Here is a 15,316-nt window from a genome sequence, read left to right as displayed (position 1 = left end):
AAATGCCTAAATAAATAACACCTTCAATAAATAACACCAAATGAAGTTTTTTTTCCCCCATTTAAAATGTATTAAACTGGTGGATTATAAAAACGGTTTAATATTAACTCAAGTTAATAACTTAATGCATTCACACTGTTTTGGATTTAAATGGAACAAAGACAATAGCAATATCAGGCTACATTTTTCCAGGAGTAACATTAACTGATTGGCACAAAGAGTGAAAGCACCTGATTGAAATGGATTGTGACTACTAAATATAAATGCCAGCTTTGCTTTCTAGTGGGTGCTTATACAGTGCCTTTAGAAAGCATTCGCACCCCTCAACTTTTTCCACATTTGTTGTTACAGCTTGAATTTAAAATTGATTAAATTGAGATTTTTTCACTGGCCTACACACAATAACCCCTAATGTAAAGTGAAAAATGTTTTTCAAAATGTATATGAATTAATAAAAAATGAAAAGCTGAAATGTCAAGTCAATAAGTATTCAACCACTTTATGGCAAGGCTAAATATACAGAAAAATATAAACGCAACATGCAACAATTTCAAAGATATTACAGTTACAGTTCATATAAGTCACAGATTCCTTAAAATAAGGTAGGAGCGTGAAACATAAATCTGATGTGACCACCATTTGCCTTATGCAGCACAACATCTCCTTCGCATAGAGTTGATCAGGCTGTTGATTGTGGCTTGTGGAATGTTATCCCACTCCTCTTCACTGGCTGTGGGAAGTTGCTGGATATTAGATCCAGAGTATCCTAAACATGCTCAATGGGTGAGTATGCAGGCCATGGAAGAACTGGCCTTTCAACTTCCAGGAATTGTGTACAGATCCTTGCGGCATGGGGCCGTGCATTGTGCTGAAAGATGAGGTGATGACGGCTAATGAATGGCACGACAATGGGCCTCACGATCTCATCACGGTATCGCTGCATTTAAATTACCATCAAAAAATGCAATTGTGTTTGTTGTCCGTAGCTTATGCCTGCCCATACCATAACCCCACCATGGGGCACTCTGCTTATTACATTGACATCAGCAAACCGCTCACCCACATGACACCATACATTTGGTCTCCGGATGAGAAGCCGGTTGGACGTACTGGCAAATTCTCTAAACCAACGTTGGAGGTGGCTTTGGTAGAGAAATTAACATTAAATAATGGTGGACATTCCTGCAGTCAGCATACCAATTGCACATTCCCTTAAAACTTCTGTGGCATTGTATTGTGTGACAAAACTGCACATTTTAGTGGCCTTTTGTCCCCAGCACAAGGTGCACTTGTGTAATGATCATGCTGTTTAATCAGCTTCTTGAGTTGACACACCTGTCACGTGGATGGATTATCTTGGCATAGGTGAAATGCTCACTAACAGATGTAAACAAATGTGTACAAACTTTCAGAGAAAAGCTTTTTGTGTGTATGGAACATTTCTGGGATCTTTTTATCTCAGCTCATGAAACATGGGACCAACACTTTACATGTTGCGTTTATTTTTGTTCAGTGTATGTTCAGTAGTAGAAATTAGCTTAACAAGTCACAATACGTTGCATAAACTCGATGTGTGCAATAGTGTTTAACACTTTTTTTAAATGACTACCTCATCGCTGTACCCCACAAATACAAGTGTCTGTATGGTCCCTCAGTCGAGCATTGAATTTCAGACAGATTCTGTCTGTGTCTGTCTCTCTCTCTCTCTCACACACACACACACACACACACACACACACACACACACACACACACACACACACACACACACACACACACACACACACACACACACACACACACAGAGGAGGTTTTCCAATGCCTCGCAAAGAAAACAAACATCTCTATAAAATGGCACTACATTTGGACATGAAGACTAACAAACACACATATTTTACAATCTGTTCAGAATGTTTAAGCAAGTCCGAAACTGAATATCCATATTCAATTGCAGTTGTAAGGTTGTCACAGAGCAAACGTGTTAAAATGTTTTCAAAATAATTAGCAAAGAAGAAAGAACCGTTGACTGGATAAGTCAGACATCTAATAAGGCACACATCGGAAACCATGAAGTCCAATGTCTGTGGTAAAACACATCCATACTACAACTTCAATCTTTTGTAAAGAAATGTTACACAACAACACTTCTTTGATGACCTTTAAGCAGAACACTGGTTTGGTTCTTAAATTGACGTTAAGCATGAAGTCCATAGACATTCTTTCCCTGAACTATGTGTTTGGTTCGTTCAGACTGAGGGACATTTTCCTGGCTGCTAAAAGTGTTCCTAGGGCTTTCTGTGCCGAGGACTGTCCCTGAGCTGTTTGAGGTCGCTACAGCAGCAGGCACTCCAGTGTCTTGTGTTTTGATATAAACAACATAAAAGACAGGCAGGATAATGCCTATCAGGAGCATGGCCACCACAGCGTTCCACCACTGGATGCCCCAGTCTGCTCCATAGCTGGTCAAGCGCTGGCCTCTGTAGCCCAAAATTTGTGGCCGCTCTGTGGCCTCTAAAAAGACCTCATTCTGTGCATCTGTGATTTGAATCAGTCTCTCGATGTCATGATCCACTTCCTTGAGGAAGTCAGTGTATTCCTGTAAATGTGGCCTACCAGATGAGCTGGCTGTAGGTCTGTCCTGTGGTGTGGATGAATTTGAGGTTCTGTGTTCTGTGTTAGTCAATAAGCTGTGTTTCTTCACAGGGATTTTGATTGATTTCAATGAAAACATATCCTGTTCCTGAATCAGGTTGTTCACCCTCTTTATGTCTTTATGCCACCTGTTGAGAGGAAGAAGAGTCAATATTGGCATAATGTGAGCACACATTATCAGTAGCCTATGCAGACACATACAGGTAACTCAAAATAAAGAAAACACAAGTACATGAGGGAAACATATTTTGAAAGAAGTTGCTTCCACAGATGTGATTCCTGAATTAAGCAATTAACATTCCATCATGCTTAGGGTCATGTATAAAATGCCCAGTTGCCCATTATTTTGGCTTCCAGGGCTAGAAGAGATTTCAATGACTTTGAAAGTGGGAGCTCAGTCTACCCCCTACTTTTTCGAACATTCTGTTAAAAATCGCGCAACATTTCAGCGTCCTGCTACTCATGCCAGGAATATAGTATGTGCATATGATTAGTATGTGTGGATAGAAAACACTCCGAAGTTTCTAAAACTGGTTAAATAATGTCTGTGACTATAACAGAACGTGAACAGCAAGCGAAATCCCAAGAAAAACCTGGTCACAAAAACCACAGAAAAGTATTAATCCGCCAGTCTCTGAATTGTTTATTGCAAAAATATATAGCAGGGAGCTTGCAGTTCCTACAACTTCCACACGATGTCGCCAAAAACGTCATTTTCATTGACAAAAATCCTTTGTGTAATGACAAATAGATCCTTCATTTCGTCCAGCATACAGCAATAAATTTTGGAAGAGAGACAAAGGACATCGTTTTCTTGAGTAGCTGCTATTGAATACAGATCGCCCAGTGATCAATTTGATCGCTTATTAACGTTTACAAATACCTAAAGTTGGGTTACAAAAGTAGGTTGAAGTGTTTTGTCAAAGAATATAGGCAACTTATATAATTTTTTAAAAATGACGTTGCGTGTTGGAAGGGAGCTTTTTTCCTGAACCAGACAGGCTATACAAATGGATATTTTGGGCATACATGGACGGATTTAAATCGGGAAAAAGACCTAATTGTGATGTTTATGGAACATATAGGAGTGCCAACAAAGAATATCAAAGGTAATGAATGTTTTATATTTTATTTCTGCGTTTTGTGTAGCGCCGGCTACGCTAATTATTTTGTTTACGTCCCCTTCAGGTATATTGGGGTGTTGCATGCTATCAGATAATAGCTTCTCATGCTTTCGCCGAAAAGCATTTAAAAAATCTGACTTGTTGGCTAGATTCACAACGAGTGTAGCTTTAATTCAATACCCTGCATGTGTGTTTTAATGAACGTTTGAGTTTTAACGAGTACATTTAGCATTTAGCGTAGCGCATTTGCATTTCCAGGTGTCTAGATGAGACATCTGCGTCTCAGGTAGGAGCAAGAGGTTTTAAGGGTGTGTGTGTGTGGTCCCCAATTCAAACGTTAAAGAAGTCAATCAGTCCACAGAATCAGTCCACGGACCCCGAACCAAACCAAATGTAGCATGCATTGAATCACCGGTTCACATTTTTTTGGGGGGGGCTCATATTACATTATTTTTACCTTCCAAAAACAGGCCTACCTCTCATCTTTTGTCAACTGATGCATCCTCTCCTTCAGTGTCAAACTGCATATAATGGTGTTGACATTGAGCTACAAGTCATTTTGCATGCCGAACAACCCCAGGCAATATCAGTAGCCTACTCAAACTGAGCACTGTGCCCAGCTTCGAGCGCTTACCAACGCAATGTAGGCTTGCGTGATGTTAAGCATTATTAGTCGAGTGCCAACTACGGATATTAACGGTTAGCCGGTCATGCTTATCAGTCTATAGGTTAATTTGCATAATTTCGTGGAATTAAAATTGGTTTAAGAATTCAACAAATCTCAGTCATGAAACAGGAACAGTGTCTTGGTTGAACGTAAATATTATTTTGACGTTTGTTAACAAGTTAATGGGGGTTGGTTAGTCTGCAACAATTGATAGACATTTGCATCCCTAGTGACAACCTATGCAATTTATTGTTAACTATACGCTGTTGAAAATGGTGTTTTACTGAAATAAAAGTAAGCTACTGGAGACAACTCTTCTGGCGATACCTGCTGAACAGGGCTTACAATAGATTTATTTTGATTGTTCCAGTTCACCATCAGAAATAGTTTTGCTTTAAACAATCAGTGTATATGCCTATTTTTAGATATGAAATGATCAGCACTACCCTGTATAACGAGTACAGCAATCCCTTTTGTGAGGTACAGTGCATGGCCGAAACGAGAGGAAATCACTAAACTTCAGAACCGTAAAAACTACTCTGAGATGGTTTGAAATCTAAAGGTGTGCTATAATATGCTGTTCATCGACTACAGCTCAGCATTTAACACCATAGTACCCTCCAAACTCGTCATTAAGGCCCCGGGTCTCGACCCCACCCTGTGATACTGGGTCCTGGATTTCCTGACGGGCCGCCCCCAGGTGGTGAGGGGGCGGCCCTCCTGTACTCCTATGACTGCGTGGCCATGCACGCCTCCAACTCAATCATCAAGTTTGCAGACGACATTACAGTGGTAGGCTTGATTACCAACAACGACAAGACGGCCTACAGGGAGGAGGTGAGGGCCCTCGGAGTGTGGTGTCAGGAAAATAACCTCACACTCAATGTCTATAAAACAAAGGAGATGATCGTGGACTTCTGGAAACAGCAGAGGGAGCACCCCCCTATCCACATCGACGGGACAGCAGCGGAGAAGGTGGAAAGTTTAAGTTCCTCGGCGTACACATCACAGACAAACTGAAATGGTCCACCCACACAGACAGCGTGGCGAAGAAGGCACAGCAGCGCCTCTTCAACCTCAGGAGGCTGAAGAAATTTGGCTTGTCAACCAAAAACACTCAAACTTTTACAGATGCACAATCGAAAGCATCCTGTCGGGCTGTATCACCGCCTGGTACGGCAACTGCTCCGCCCACAACCGTAAGGCTCTCCAGAGGGTAGTGAGTAGAGGTCGACCGATTTAATCAGAATGTCCGATTACAAGTTTTCATAACAATCGGAAATCAGTAATTTTTGATGCCGATTGACGATTATTATATTTTTTTTTACACCTTAATTTAATCTTTATTTAACTAGGCAAGTCGGTTAAGAACAAATTCTTATTTTCAATGACGGCTTAGGTGGGTTAACTGCCTTGTTCAGGGGCAGAACGACAGATTTTTACCTTGTCAGCTCAGGGATTCAATCTTGCAACCTTACGGTTAACTAGTCCAACGCTCTAACCACCTGCCTCACGAGGAGCCCGCCTGTTACGCAAATGCAGTAAGAAGCCAAGGTAAGTTGCTAGCTAGCATTAAACTTAATCAATCATAATCACTAGTTATAACTACACATGGTTGATGATATTACAAGTTTATCTAGCGTGTCCTGTGTTGCATATAATCGATGCAGTGTGCATTCGCGAAAAAGGACTATCGTTGCTCCAACGTGTACCTAACCATAAACACCAATGCCTTTCTTAAAATCAAGATAGTAGCTACTACAACAATTGGATACCACGAAATTGGGAGAAAAGAAAAAATAATAATCCAGGCTAGCAGGCAATATTAACCAGGTGAAAGTGTGTCACTTCTCTTGCGTTCATTGCACGCAGAGTCAGGATATATGCAACAGTTTGGGCCTCCTGGCTCATTGCGAACTAATTTGCCAAAATTGTACGTAATTATGACATAACATTGAAGGTTGTGCAATGTAACAGGAATATTTAGACTGATGGATGCCACCCGTTAGATAAAATACCGAACGGTTCCGTATTTCACTGAAAGAATAAACGTCTTGTTTTCGAGATGATAGTTTCTGGATTCGACCATATTAATGACCTAAGGCTCGCATTTCTGTGTGTTATTATGTTATAATTAAGTCTATGATTTGATAGAGCAGTCGGACTGAGCGATGGTAGGCACCAGCTAGCTCATAAGCATTCATTCAAACAGCACTTTCGTGCGTTTTGCCAGCAGCTCTGCTGTTTATGACTTCAAGCCCATCAACTCCCGAGATTAGGCTGGTGTAACAATGTGGTGTGAAATGGCTTGCTAGTTAGCGGGTTGCGCGCTAATACCGTTTCAAACGTCACTCGCTCTGAGACTTGGGAGTAGTTGTTCCCCTTGCTCTGCATGGGTAACGCTGCTTCGAGGGTGGCTGTTGTCGTGTTCCTGGTTCGAGCCCAGGGAGGAGCGAGGAGAGGTACAGAAGCTATACTGTTACATTGGCAATACTAAAGTGCCTATTAGAACATCCAATAGTCAAAGCTATGAGTATGTGAGTATGATTTTTAATGACTTAAAAATCATACAATGTGATTTTCTGGATTTTTGTTTTAGATTCCGTCTTTCACAGTTGAAGTGTACCTATGATAAACATTATAGACCTCTACATGCTTTGTAAGTAGGAAAACCTGCAAAATCGGCAGTGTATCAAATGCTTGTTCTCCCCACTGTATATACTGTACTCTATACCATCTACTGCATCTTGCATTCATATATTTGTGTACATATTATTATTCATTCCTTTACACTTGTGTGTATAAGGTAGTTGTGAAATTGTTAGATTAGATGTTAGATATTACTGCATGGTCATTAGCATAAGCATTGCGCTACATTCGCATTAACACCTGCTAACCATGTGTATGTGACATAACATTTGATTTGATATAGCACTATAGGCTATTCATTGGCTAAGTCATAGCTCATTTGTAAAAATATTGATACATTACTAGCGCTAACACTTAATCTGCCTACATAGTACATACACATACAGTATATCACAAAAGTGAGTGCACCCCTCACATTATGTAAATATTTGAGTATATCTTTTCAAGGGGCCAACACTGAAGAAATGACACTTTGCTACAATGTAAAGTAGTGAGTGAGCAGCTTGTATAACAGTGTAAATTTGCTGTCCCCTCAAAATAACTCAACACACAGCCATTAATGTCTAAACCGCTGGCAACAAAAGTGAGTACACCACTAAGTGAAAATGTCCAAATTGGGCCAAAATTGTCAATATTTTGTGTGGCCACCATCATTTTCCAGCACAGCCTTAACCCTCTTGGGCATGGAGTTCACCAGAGCTTCACAGGTTGCCACTGGAGTCCTCTTCCACTCCTCCATGACGACATCACGGAGCTGGTGGATGTTAGAGACCATGCACTCCTCCACCTTCCGTTTGAGGATGCCCCACAGATGCTCAATAGGTTTTAGGTCTGGAGACATGCTTGGCCAGTCCATCACCTTTACCCTCAGCTTCTTTAGCAAGGCAGTGGTCGTCTTGGAGGTGTTTTTGGGATCGTTATCACGTTGGAATACTGCCATGCGGCCCAGTCTCCAAAGGGAGGGGATCATGCTCTGCTTCAGTATGTCACAGTACATGTTGGCATTCATGGTTCCCTCAATGAACTGTAGCTCCCCAGTGCCAGCAGCACTCATGCAGCCTCAGACCATGACACTCCCACCACCATGCTTGACTGTAGGCAAGACACATTTGTCTTTGTACTCCTCACCTGGTTGCCGCCACACACGCTTGACACCATCTGAACCAAATAAGTTACTCTTGGTCTCATCAGACCACAGGACATGGTTCCAGTAATCCATGTCCTTAGTCTGCTTGCAAACTGTTTGTGGGCTTTCTTGTGCATCATCTTTAGAAGAGGCTTCCTTTCTGGGACGACAGCCATGCAGACCAATTTGATGCAGTGTATGGCGTATGGTCTGAGCACTGACAGGCTTACCCCCCACCCCTTCAACCTCTGCAGCAATGCTGGCAGCACTCATACGTCCATTTCCCAAAGACAACATAAGGATATGACGCTGAGCACGTGCACTCAACTTCTTTGGTCGACCATGGCGAGGCCTGTTCTGAGTGGAACCTGTCCAGTTAAACCGCTGTATGGTCTTGGCCAGTTTCAGGGTCTTGGCTGCAGCTCAGTTTCAGGGTCTTGGCAATCTTCTTATAGCCCAGGCCATCTTTATGTAGAGCAACAATTATTTTTTAAAGATCCTCAGAGTTCTTTGCCATGAGGTGCCATGTTGAACTTCCAGTGACCAGTCAGTATGAGGGAGTGTGAGAGCGATGACACCAAATTTAACACACCTGCTCCCCATTCACACCCGAGACCTTGTAACACTAATGAGTCACATGACACCGGGGAGGGAAAATGGCTAATTGGGCCCAATTTTGTTGCCAGCGGTTTAGACATTAATGGCTGTGTGTTGAGTTATTTTGAAGGGACAGCAACTTTACACTGTTACACAAGCTGCATACTCACTACTTTACATTGTAGCAAGGTGTCATTTCTTCAGTGTTGTCACATGAAAAGATATACTCAAATATTTACAAAAATGTGAGGGGTGTACTCACTTTTGTGATATACTGTACATAATTTACATTCACACACACTGATCCAGCTCAGAGGCCCATGAGGCCCAAAGCTCATGAACTCCATCAGCAGAAGACTTGAATTTACAATGGAAATTATGTATATACGCAAACGTTAATGCATCGAATCGATTCGTTCTCTAATCTAACCAAATTGCATCGAATTGTTTCAAGCTAAAACGTTTTGTTCCTTTATTGTAGCCAATGTATCTACATAGATACATATTGAATTGTCTTTAAAGGGAAAGATGCACATCACTATTGAAAACTTATGGGAGATTCAGGAGCAGCACCTGACACCGCATTTTCCACCACCATCAACAAAACACCAGATTATAGAATTTTCTGTGGAAGAATGGTGTTGCATCCCTCCAATAGAGTTCTAGACACTTATAGAATATTTTCCAAGGCACATTGAAGCTGTTCTGGCAACTCGTGGTGGCCCAATTCCCTATTAAGACACTTTATGCTGGTGTTTCCTTTATTTTGGCAGTTACCTATATGTACAGTGTCTGACGTTAAGTGTACTGTACAGTACACTATGTACAGTTTGCTGACAGCAAATAAATGGGCTCAAGGACTTACCTTGCAGCCATATTGCAGAGCAAGTTTGTTGAGGTTGTCCCCAACCAATACATCCTGTTCTAGCAGCATGAGGCTGCCCAGTCTGTCCTGGTCCGGCTCCTGCCGCCCCCGGGGCCAAAGCGCCATCACATTGAACTCTTCTTCCTCTGAAGAGCCTGCAGAGTCATTTGGCTGGCCGTTCCTGAACATGTACACCTGGCCATCTACACTAGCATGGACATCCACTGGGGCCTGGAAGGCCCGGGGAACAAGGTCTCCTCTCCGCATCACAACTAGCTACTTTAGGTGGAAAGAAGACACAAAATTATCAAGTGTGATAAGGGTTTTATAATAAGTAGCTTGCTATGTAAACTGAATACAAAAATACCAATGAGACTGTTTCTATAGCTAGTGTTTGAACAGTAAGTTGCCAAACTTTAATTCCCTTATTTTTTATATTCTTCATTAGCTCAACTGACATCAACATTACAGGAATGAGTTTACCTTTACCAAAGCCACTTATAACCTCTCTAAATTGAGAGCTACCTATGCCTTTACTCAGCTATAGCTAGTCTACTCTTAGACACTGTTACGCAAGATATGTGATAACGATATTTCCACACTTTGTTACAGGGCAGCTTATACAAAATGCTTCCATAGATTCTTCAACTAACCTGCTCTTGGCGCTACCTTTTTTTCCTGAATCAAGAACGAAAGGTTATCCTTTAGAATGTCAGTGCCCAGTTGCATGTGGTTCTACAAAAAACAGAAAACTCAGAAAGATATTAAATCCATGTTTTGTACCACGTGAGGAGGTTCCTCGCCATCTTAGCTGCCGCACATCTAGCATTTCCCAACATCTTTTCAGGAACTAGTCGTTTCCATGAGACGCAGCAACGTGAAGATGACAGCACGTCACATTGCGACCACTCCAAAAACCTTTTTGTTTTCATTTTTTATTTAGTACAAAAAGTTGTCACCTAATGTCATGTCTTTTTGTCCCTTTAAAAAACTTTTTTGGAGTGCTGCCATTTCCCAATGTTTCTTGAACTTGGGATTTAATTTGAAGTTAATGTCATATGGCAGAGCACCCAGCTATTAAAATGAGGCCGCGCCCATGTTACCCACTCAACTCAAAGATATTAAATCCATGTGTTCTCTGGTTTTTGTAGAACCACCTGCAACTGGACACCGACATATTAGATAACACTTTTCCCCGAATCAAGAACAAAGAAAGTATCTCCAAGAGCAGGTTAGTTTAAAAATATATGGTGGTGTTTTGTATAAGCTACCCTGTAAAGTTAAGTGTGGAAACATTGCTAGCTAGTTATCGCATAACCCATTCATAGACGCTAACTGCTTTAGTGTCCTTTGATGACGTATCTTCTGTTGAATTCCACCTTGTAGTGCAGTCTTGTTTAGGCCTCAGCTCAGGCATCCCCATCTGGCGTTGTGTAGACTTTAGTTTTTCAGCACCTACTGTGCTCCTGTGGAAGCATTCCACAGCTGCTTTCACTTTGTCCACAGTGGGCTTCAACTTCAGAGCATCTCTTACAATCAGGTTGATTGTGTGGGCAAGACATGGATGATGGGTCCATTTTAACATTTTCATGGCTTTGGTTATGTTAGCTGCATTGTCGTTAACACAACAAACTACTTTTCCATCTACTTGTCATTCTCTGGCCACTCAACAGTTCCTCTGCCAAGTTATCTGAGGTGTCTGTCGCTGAACTCAAAGCAGTCCAGAAGACAGTTAGACATTGAAAAATCTTCAATGAAGTGACATGTAACAAGTGGTTACCCTTGATGTCCAGCAGTCAGTGGTAAGGCTAACTGCAGTAGCTTTTTGGACTCTTTCCTGCACTGAATCCTGTGTGCTCTTGTACAGTCGTGGAATAAGTGACTTTGAAAGGGTTTTCCTGCTGGTAATTGCATACATTGTATTTAGAGTATTGCTACAATTTCTAAAACCTCTATCCTCCACAATCGAAACAATTTGCTACAGACATAGACTTTGGCATAAAGTGGTCCGTAGAAGACTGCATTGCTGTGGGTCGCGGAGTAGGCCTACTTGACTGAGTGGATACATCTCCACGTGTGGAGGTGCTGGGTCGACCACTATCACTAGCAGGCCCGCTAGTTTCTCAAAGCTCCGCTACAGATAGCTTCACAGTTGGGTGCACAGTTCGCATATGCCGGTGTAGGTTGTGCATAGAACCGGCTTTATATGAGATTTTGTTTTGGCAAATTCTACACTGTGCTCTAACATCTACATTTTAAAATGCATCCAAATGCTACTGTGCTTCAGACTAATTTTCCAGCTGTTGTTTTCACAGCTTTCCTTCCTCTCTCTACTCGGCTGCTAAGTGTGTGACTGAGTGAGTTGGCTCGGCCCTACCTCACGCATCTTTGGTTCATTGTTTGACACTGTGTTTGACAGGAACAACAGGTGAGAAGTGTGAGAAGAAAGCCAGAACGAATGTGTGTGCGCTTGAGCATTGGGCAATTTTTTTAGTTATTTTAATTAGTTAATTATATTCATATCTTAATTGTTTTATATGTTTATAAATAGATTTGGCTCTTCTGATATGCGAGCCGGCTCTTAGAGTCGACTCGTTCGCGAACGACCCATCACTAATAACTGGAGAGGAAGTGTAGTTCGTCAACTGGATGCACACAGAGCTTGTGGATTTGTGCAAAACTACTACAGTAAGTATCTTTATTTGAAAAACATTCTTGCTGACATGACAGATAAGCGGCACATCAGCATATGTTTCGAAAACAATGATTAGACGTTTCTAAACCTTTAAACACAACTTCGAAATTGTAGTTCACACCGAGCCAACCGTGGGCGAATGTAACCGCTAAAACTATACTATGTAAAGTTAAGGGTTTTTGAGAGCTGGCTAGTTATCACATTCAATTTACCTAGTCAGACCATGCAAAGTTGCATACATGCAACAGACAGTCCTGAAACTAGTCTAGATGTGTTATGAATTAGCTGAGAAATATCAACTCCAGGTACAGTCGGGCAAAGAAGTATTTAGTCAGCCACCAATTGTGCAAGTACCTCCCGCTTAAAAAGATGAGAGAGGACTGTAATTTTCATCATAGGTACACTTCAACTATGACAGACAATGAGAAAAATAAATCCAGAAAATCAAATTGTAGGATTTTTAAGGAATTTATTTGCAAATTATGGTGGAAAATAAGTATTTGGTCACCTACAAACAAGCAAGATTTCTGTCTCTCACAGACCTGTAACTTCTTATTTAAGAGACTCCTCTGTCCTCCACTCGTTACCTGTATTAATGGCACCTGTTTGAACTTGTTACTTGAACACTATAAAATACACCTGTCCACAACCTCAAACAGTCACACTCCAAACTCCACTATGGCCAAGACCAAATAGCTGTCAAAGGACACCAGAAACAAAAAGGAACGAAGGAGTGGCTTCGTAAGAAGCATTTCAAGGTCCTGGAGTGGCCTAGCCAGTCTCCAGATCTCAACCCCATAGAAAATCTTTGGAGGGAGTTGAAAGTCTGTGTTGCCCAGCAACAGCCCCAAAACATCACTGCTCTAGAGGAGATCTGCATAGAGGAATGGGCCAAAATACCAGCAACAGTGTGTGAAAACTTTGAAGACTTACAGAAAACGTTTGACCTCTGTCATTGCCAACAAATGGTAAATAACAAAGTATTGAGATAAATAAGTATTTGGTCAATAACAAAAGTTTTTCACCATAATTTGCAAATAAATTCATAAAAAATCCTACAATGTGATTTTCTGGATTTTTTTTTCTCATTTTGTCTGTCATAGTTGAAGTGTACCTATGATGAAAATTACAGGCCTCTCATCTTTTTAAGTGGGAGAACTTGGACAATTGGTGGCTGACTAAATACTTTTTTTGCCCCACTGTAGATACATAACTACCTGGAGTTGAGATTTGTCACCTAGCTTCTGTACCTACTAGTTATACATGTGACTAGCTAACGTTAGCAACAGGTCAGACATGAAGTTTCATAAAAACTATGACAATCGCTTGCAAGCTACTATACATACTATCAAAACGAAAACAGATTAACAAAATAACCAGCAAGTTACGTGGCGACTGGTACGTAGCTAGTAACAGCTAGCTGTTTAAGTTCGCTAACAGGCCGAATATATTATGACCTTGCACACTTAACGTTACTTGCTTCACTCACGGACTGTGGACGTGACATTATAGTAAGCCTAAATTACCTTAGACATTACAGTAGCTAGCTTGAACCAACTGTTTATCAATCAATCTAAAACATTTTTTTTACAAAAGACGTTTATTCATTTCAAATCAGATTGGCTAATAAAGTTTGAGTTTGAGCTTAACTCGTCCAGTTTTCCCATAGTGTCAAATCCCCCGCAATTCTCACTTTTTACAGAGCTGCAAATACGGGACTCTCCTTTCAGCTTTGGAAAATCCAGTCTAAGGCATAGTTTTTCTTCTTCGTGTAGTTTTCCGGCAGACTAAATTCTTTGGTCGTTTTTCTTCTTCGATGAGATTTAACGGCGGTTGACATCCAAGAAATGTTGAGTTACCGCCACCTACTAGAATGGAGTACAACTCCCTTATACTTTGCTTGAATTGTAAAAAATTAAATTAACTACAATCTAAAACTACACACAATATATATATATATATATATATATATATATATATATATATATATATATATATATATAAAATTGATGTTGTGGTGGCAGGTGCAGAGAGGTGTTTGGGTGTGCTAGACCTGACGTCAGAGTTACAGGGTGTTTTGAGTGGTGGTGTCCCATCCTTTCAAGGCTGCTGGCCTGAAGTAGGACTAAATAGTGGAGTATAGTGTTTATTTTACATATATATGTATATAACAGCCTTGAAATAGTGGAGTATAGTGTTTATTTTATATATATATATATATATATATATATATATATATATATATATATATTTAGTCCTACTTCAGGCCAACAGCCTTGAAAGGATGGGACACCACCACTCAAAACACCCTGTAACTCACACCCAAACACCTCTCTGCACCTGCCACCACAACATCAATTTTCTGCAACTTATGTTCCATCCCTATAGTACAGTTGATCACCATTGCTATAAATGCAAAAAATTCTATCTTACTGAAACATATATCACTTGTTGGTTTATCACTCTGTACTGGTACAGATCTACTATTCACACCACTCCTCTTAGGATCCCTCCCCCTTGACCCATCTTCCTCTACTATCTTCACTGCCTCAGCATATGACAACTTCTGCACTACTCGAACCCTGGAAACCTCAACCTGCCTCTCTTGCACCAGACATTTCTGATCCCCTGCCCCATGGGCACCCCTACAATTAACACATACCACTACTTTCCCCAATGCTACACATTCCTTTGTCTCATGCCCTTTTGCACATTTCTCACACCTAGGAACCTCCCTCCTACACACTGCTGCAACATGCCCATAAGCTTGACACGTGTACCGACGTAATGTATTTGGCACAAAAGCTCATACAGCATAAGTTATATATCTTAACATCACGTTGTCAGGGCAAAGAGTCAACATCAAAACTCAAAACAACAGACAATGACTTCTGTTTCACAACTCATGCCACCCTGTCTGAATCACACCAAACAATGAGCA

The 15,316-nt window shown here is 41.0% G+C and overlaps 1 protein-coding gene across 1 annotated transcript; it reads right to left on the bottom strand.

Annotated features, from left to right (window-relative positions):
* Positions 1-1,485: 1,485 nt before the first annotated feature.
* Positions 1,486-14,259, bottom strand: LOC110520793 (LysM, putative peptidoglycan-binding, domain containing 4). The gene is made up of 3 exons (XM_090225668.1): positions 9,681-14,259; positions 8,828-8,834; positions 1,486-2,769 (listed from the first exon to the last, which is right to left on the bottom strand). Exons 1-3 carry the CDS (start codon positions 9,945-9,947, stop codon positions 2,195-2,197), a joined length of 849 nt encoding a protein of 282 aa, XP_090081794.1. The 5' UTR covers positions 9,948-14,259; the 3' UTR covers positions 1,486-2,194.
* Positions 14,260-15,316: the final 1,057 nt, after the last annotated feature.

The sequence above is a fragment of the Oncorhynchus mykiss genome, chromosome 1 (assembly GCF_057628025.1).
Source record: "Oncorhynchus mykiss isolate SJ-2025 chromosome 1, ASM5762802v1, whole genome shotgun sequence".
Classification (NCBI taxonomy): domain Eukaryota; kingdom Metazoa; phylum Chordata; class Actinopteri; order Salmoniformes; family Salmonidae; genus Oncorhynchus; species Oncorhynchus mykiss.
This window is presented reverse-complemented; position numbering and strand designations above follow the sequence as displayed.